At 42.0% G+C, this 6,522-nt stretch overlaps 2 protein-coding genes across 3 annotated transcripts in view; one reads left to right on the top strand and one right to left on the bottom strand.

Annotated features, from left to right (window-relative positions):
* Positions 1-6,522, bottom strand: part of LOC102207620 (mucin-5AC-like) — a 14,242-nt gene that overhangs the window by 7,313 nt on the left and 407 nt on the right. The window lies entirely within an intron of this gene.
* On the top strand, positions 1,347-6,443 carry LOC102192328 (transcriptional repressor CTCF-like). The gene is made up of 11 exons (XM_013913033.1): positions 1,347-1,547; positions 3,520-3,765; positions 3,863-4,045; positions 4,145-4,514; positions 4,605-4,775; positions 4,973-5,106; positions 5,187-5,307; positions 5,391-5,540; positions 5,732-5,892; positions 5,982-6,164; positions 6,261-6,443. Exons 2-11 carry the CDS (start codon positions 3,541-3,543, stop codon positions 6,426-6,428), a joined length of 1,866 nt encoding a protein of 621 aa, XP_013768487.1. The 5' UTR covers positions 1,347-1,547; positions 3,520-3,540; the 3' UTR covers positions 6,429-6,443.

Raw genomic sequence — 6,522 nt, 5'->3', positions numbered from 1 at the left:
CTCCTAAATTTGATTAAAGTAATAAAAAATAGACAGCTCTCTCTTTATTCTGACATTTAACTAATTCAAAAGATATTTCAATATTTATTTATCCAAAACAAAACAAGTTAACTCTAAATTGATGTTGTACAGTAAAAAAATGTTCTTGTGTTTTCCATAAAGTGTACGTAAATATCTGGTTTAAACTGTGAATATACTGCTGTGTATTGAACAACATACTTTCTTTTAAAACAGTACTGCCTGAGAGCCCCAGAATCACAGGAATCCAGTACTGATTTCCAGCTTTGTCCCTAGCACACAAGAGATTTCTCCAAATTCTCTGAATCTTGTGATGGTACTGTAGATGATAACATATTCACAATGTTTTTACATTTTACATCGAGGAACAATATTCAGAGATATTTTCAATATTTTTCAATAATCAGGAATTGTTCCACAGTTTGTGGACACAGTTTATTCTAGACTGGTGAACATCTACCCATCTTTACTTCTAAGAAAGTCTGTCTCTCTAAGATGCTGTTTTTATACCCAATCGTGGGTCTAATTAACCTAATTGCAAAATGTTCCTCCAGCGGTTTCTCAGCTTAAACATTTACTTTGTATCTGTGTTCTAGTGTGGATAAAATATGAGTTTATGGGATTTGCAAATCACTGAATTCTGTTTTTGTTTACATTTTACACACTATCTCAGTTGTATGGTCGTTTTTTGTGTTCTAGCTATTTTTATTTTATCTCATGTTTAATTTTTGTTCTTAATTTTGTGTTTAGTTCCAGGTCCCAGCTCCAAGTCTTAGTAAACAAAGGCTAAAATAAAAGATTTCCCGTTTAATTTTAGCTGCTTTTTTTTATTTTATTTCATATGACTTAAATATTTTATACATAGTTATTGTTTCTAGTTTGGTGTTAGTTAACTAAAAAACCTTTGAACCAAATAATTAATGGTGGGCTATAATTGAAAAGTCCTAAAAGCTAGGGTCCAGGAGCTCACTTTCCCATGGCAACAGTCTAAATAGGTTTTCTTTTCATCTTACATACACTATGCAGCTAATTATCTATCACTCACGATTTAATTTGTGTGCATGTTGTAAACCCCCATTTGACACTTTCATGCCGCCCTCCAGTGGCTAACTGGATGAACTGCTTTAATACAGCAAACATTATTCCTAATCTTGACTCGATTCTGTTGAATGTTTAAAGGTCACTCCCGATGAAAAAAAAAACTGATAGCAGATCAGAAAACTAATCAATAACCTCTCCCTTTTAATAACCGTCTCCGTGGTTGCCACGCCCACGCCTGAATTCAAATCTGGCGCCCATCACCCACAGCAACATCCCGATCCCTCCTCTTTACTCCCCGGGCACCTAGTTGCGCAGGCGCAGTGGCTCTTATGGGCCGCCATTTTGTATGTTAGGCCCACTCTTCCAAAGCGGGAGAAAATTATTAGCCCGGCGCGGAGCACTTACGGCCGTCCGCTGCAGGACTGAAAGGAGCTACTGTAGGCGCTGAGCTTCCAAGTGAACATAACGAGGAAAGGAAGAAACCAGGAGTAAGTAGAGCTTTTACTTTGCCTCCAAACGCGGAAACGTTTTTGTAGGAGCCGTCGCCGGCCTCTAGGTGTCACGGTCGGGCTTACCGGCCAGGCGGCTGGCGGGGGGTGTTTGTCTCCCTCTATCGTTATCTAAAATGCACTAAATCCGTCTATAAAATGTAACTCCCTGTTTCAGTTGAGCATTTTGTTGGTTTTTGACCGATATTTCGATGTATGTGCACAGGGATGGCTGTATTTATCGGTGTTCCTGTTTTAAGTTTGTTCAGGCCTGACGTCCATCTTATCGTGCCCTTTGTTTCCTGTTTTCAGACGTACTCGCGCCTCCCGAGTTAACCAACTAACACGAGACAGTATTTAAGTAGTTTTATTTCGCTTATTAAACTATACATCATCTGTTGGACGATGTCCTGTGAATTGATAAAAACAGAACGGAGGAGAACGGATTTTTAGATTAAAAAAAATCACACACAAGCGAACAAATGCTTCCTGAAGCATCGGACTAAATGTGATTTCTGTTACTGGCTCACAGTCATAACCTATCAGCGTTCAGCCAAACCAGATAACCACTGGAAGGCAGGAATGAAGACTCTTTTAAACATTTGCATCGCAGTTATTAAAAACGGTTACGGTTTCTGCATCGTCCACCAGAGTTTCACTCTGGCTCGGGTGCTAGTTTACATGACCCGGACTCCTCGAACTCTGGCTTGTGCGGGGTGTCATTGCGTAATGGCTGTACGTGCTTAGTGTAAAGAGTCTAAATATGATAGTTTTTAGTACTCTGGTGAGTCTTAACATCTGTGGTCTCTACTGGGCTACCAAGTCCAGGAGATGAGACTTTTATTGGTCCCTTGTATACTTTTACTGACTCACAAAAAGCAAAGCTAAATCCCGGGAGCTTAATCTGTAAAACTATAGCATAATTTATTAAGCGATTTGTTTTACATTATAAATAAAACTGTTAAATAAATCTAGTGTATTGTTTAAATCTTGCACATTTAAACCTGTGGCGAACTTAAAGTTAATCTGAATAGAGACAACTTTCATTGTAGCCTCTTAATTGTGCTTTGTAAAACAACCCATCTGATCAGTTGAAGAGGAGAACTTTTCTTCACGTTTAAACTATCTGAACAGGTACTTTATTTGAAACCCTTTAACTAAAAACAAGGTTTCTTGTCATCACACACAACTGCAGCTAGCTAGCTGGCCCTCTCCACATATGGTGACCAGTAAATGAAAAATGTTAAAATACTTTGTGCAAAATGCATTGAGCGCTGTTTGGTATGTATGTTCAGATGAGAAAGCACAAAATAAATGAAAACAGAGAACATGTTGGGTTGAGGCATTAAATAAACTCTAGTTATTAGTTGGTGGCCCTGGTGAAAATGGGGCATCGCTCATCCCTAGCAGAGGTGGGCTTTGTTTGTTTTATTTTGTGTTTTGTTTTAAAAAGTAAAAAAAACCAGCATGCTGCTCATCTGACATCAACTCCAAGTAAAAGACAAGGGAAACGGAGTTTGGTGTATAAGCCCCAAAAAACCCAAAACAAACTGTGGACAGTTTTACACACTAAACTGTTTTTTTTTTTTCTAAAGTTGCCCGTTTAAATGGGTGTAATTGATATCCTGGAAATGGAAAAGTTTTGTATTCTGCTGGCAGCACTTTTTGTCATACTGCACATTCAGGAAAAGGAAAACCAAACACTGGGAATGTTTTCAGTGCACAGGCAAATATTGATACAAGGATTTATTTTTTTTTAAATTGTTTGTTCAGTTAATCTAGGTGCTTTCATCATCTGGTCTAAACATGTCTGGATTTACTGAAAGCCATCCCGTTGTTTCAGTTTAGCCAGAGGGCAAAGGAAGGGGGGGATCAAATAAAAAAAAAAAATAAAGCACTTTTTGGTTACAAACAATTCTCCATCACACCAGTCTTTCCTTTTGCTAAAGATATTCACGTTCTTTCTGTTTAGCGCATTTGTTGGCTCATTGCCATGGAGGCCGAGGTTGTTTCCATGGAGTCCGCTCAGGTGACGGATGGAAAGGTCCTGCCAGAGGGTGGAGAGGCCTTGACGCAGGGTGAAGTCGCTGGTAACATGGAGATGATGGTGATGGATGCTCTAGACCCAACTCTTCTACAAATGAAGACAGAGGTGTTGGAGGGAGGTGGCACAATGACAGTTTCAGGTGGAGATGAGGGCCAGATCATCACGCTTCAGGTTTGTAAAGGGCACGGTTTAAACTTTTTAGCCAGATTATATATGTCAGGTCTTTTATTTTTGCCATCAAACGATAAAGTCCAGTCTCTCTTCACAGGTGGTGAACATGGAGGAGCAAGCAGGTGCAGCATTAGGTCTGGGTCAGCTTCAGCTCGTGCAGGTACCTGTCACAACTACAACTGTAGACGGGCTCCAGGCTACTTATGTTGAGACGTCAGTGGCTAACAAGGATGCAGAGCCAGTTATTTGTCACACTCTTCCTTTACCTGAGGGCTTCCAGGTGAGAAATGACTTGAGGCTACCCGGTGCTTTTGATTGTCTTTGATTTTCAGTGAAGTCTTTGTTCCAGTAGGATTTATTTGTCATATTCCTACACTAGGTAGTTAAAGTGGGCGCAAATGGTGAAGTGGAGACTGTAGAGCAGGAGGAGCTCCAGGCAGCCCACGAGGAGCTCCAAGGGACAAGGGTGGAGGAGGAGGAGGAAGAGCCAGCAGAGGTGGAGACCTCTGTGCCCCCGCAAGACGACCCAGAGTGGACAAAGGACCCTGACTACCAGCCCATTACTGCTGTCCGTAAAGCAAAGAAGGGAAAGAAGAGTCGCCTGCGCTATGCAGAAGGCGATCGTGACATGGATGTTTCTGTGTACGACTTTGAGGAAGAGCAGCAGGAGGGACTGCTGTCAGAGGTTAATGCTGAGAAGGTTGTGGGCAACATGAAGCCCCCGAAACCCACAAAGATCAAGAAAAAAGGTTAGACTTTGATCAAGTTACACGAAAACTTTCAAGAGATTTTTTTTTCTTCTTCTTTCCCAGTGCTAAATTGAACATCTCTGTGTCCAGGTGTTAAGAAGACTTTCCAGTGTGAGCTGTGCAGCTACACCTGCCCACGGCGCTCTAACCTGGACCGACACATGAAGAGCCACACAGATGAGAGGCCGCATAAATGTCACTTGTGCGGGAGAGCGTTCAGAACAGTCACACTGCTGAGAAACCACCTCAACACACACACAGGTATTTGGAGAAAATACAGAAACGGAAACAATTTGCTGGATGGACTTGGTGAGCGAGGAAGTAAACTTTCAGAGTGTTTACTTATTATTACTGCAAAAGTTAGTGGGCATTTATCTCCTTTTCATCCAGTGTTGTATTTCAGATTTCAGCTACACCAGCAGTTAATATACAGTTCTGATTTTCTTCTTCGTTTAAAGGCACTCGGCCACATAAATGCACAGATTGCGACATGGCGTTTGTGACCAGCGGTGAGTTAGTGCGTCATCGTCGCTACAAGCACACACACGAGAAGCCTTTTAAGTGCTCCATGTGCGACTATTCCAGTGTCGAGGTGAGTTATATTAGTTATTTAATTGGGCATCAACCTGGTCTCTATACCATGGAATAAGGCTAATGTGTCTCTTTTCCCAGGTGAGCAAGTTGAAAAGGCACATCCGCTCTCACACAGGGGAGCGACCCTTCCAGTGCAGTCTTTGCAGCTATGCCAGCAGAGACACTTACAAGCTGAAGAGACACATGAGGACACACTCTGGTAAAATCCTTAGATTTTCAGTCAAAGTGTGTTTTAGCTCCAGTTTTTTAGGAGAGTAACTGACTCGTCTTCTTCTGTTGCAGGTGAGAAGCCATACGAGTGCTACATCTGCCATGCTCGTTTCACACAAAGCGGCACCATGAAGATGCACATCCTGCAGAAACACACAGAGAATGTGGCAAAGTTTCACTGCCCACACTGTGATACTGTCATTGCACGTAAAAGTGATCTTGGTGAGTGATTTGAGACTATTTCTACTTCAAACTGTATGCAAAAGGACAGTTAAAGGAACGTAAACATGTTGCTCTCAGTTAGTGGATTGCCCTGTGTTGTGAAACAGAATATTTCAGGGAGTCTTTATCTCTATAACAAGGCAATATGACATTTATCTGACTGGATTTTTATGCCTTTGTCTCCATCTTAGGTGTTCACCTGAGAAAACAGCATTCATTTATTGAGACGGGGAAGAAATGTCGTTACTGCGATGCTGTGTTTCATGAGCGCTATGCTCTCATTCAGCACCAGAAGACTCACAAGAATGAGAAGCGTTTCAGATGTGACCAGTGTGACTACTGCTGCAGACAGGTCCGTGTTGGGCTGGAATACGTTATGCTCCTGCTGTTTATTTTACTGCTAAACAAACGTTAAATGTCTTTTGTTCTGTTACCCAACAGGAACGCCACATGATAATGCACAAGCGCACGCACACAGGGGAGAAGCCATTCGCCTGCAGCCAGTGTGACAAAACTTTCCGTCAGAAGCAGCTCCTGGACATGCACTTCAAGCGTTACCACGATCCTAACTTCACCCCCACTGCCTTCGTCTGCAACAAATGTAGCAAGACATTCACTCGCAGGGTAGGACTGACCCTTGAGATCATAGTGCACACATGAGAGGGTTGTTTGTGTGCGTGTGTCACAGAGGTGTGACGGTTCTGTGTTTTTGCTCCACAGAACACGATGCTACGTCATGCTGACAGCTGTACAGGTGATGCTTCTTTAGAAGAAAACGGAACTCCACCACCCAAAAAGGGACGACGTGGCAGGAAGAGGAAGATGCAGTCCAGGAGGGATGATGATGACGACGACACAGGTCTCGTACACAAGTGCTTGAAAAGCTGATATACAAATAATCAAAGTGTCTTATGTAAATATTTAGGAGCCTGTCAAAGAGGTTTGGGTGCTACATTAAATTGTTGCAGATCTTGATTTTTTT

Source organism: Pundamilia nyererei, unplaced genomic scaffold (assembly GCF_000239375.1).
Source record: "Pundamilia nyererei isolate P.nyererei 1_Seehausen unplaced genomic scaffold, PunNye1.0 scaffold00112, whole genome shotgun sequence".
NCBI classification, from domain to species: domain Eukaryota; kingdom Metazoa; phylum Chordata; class Actinopteri; order Cichliformes; family Cichlidae; genus Pundamilia; species Pundamilia nyererei.
Note: the sequence above shows the minus strand (reverse complement) of the source record. Positions and strands in the feature narration are given on the sequence as shown.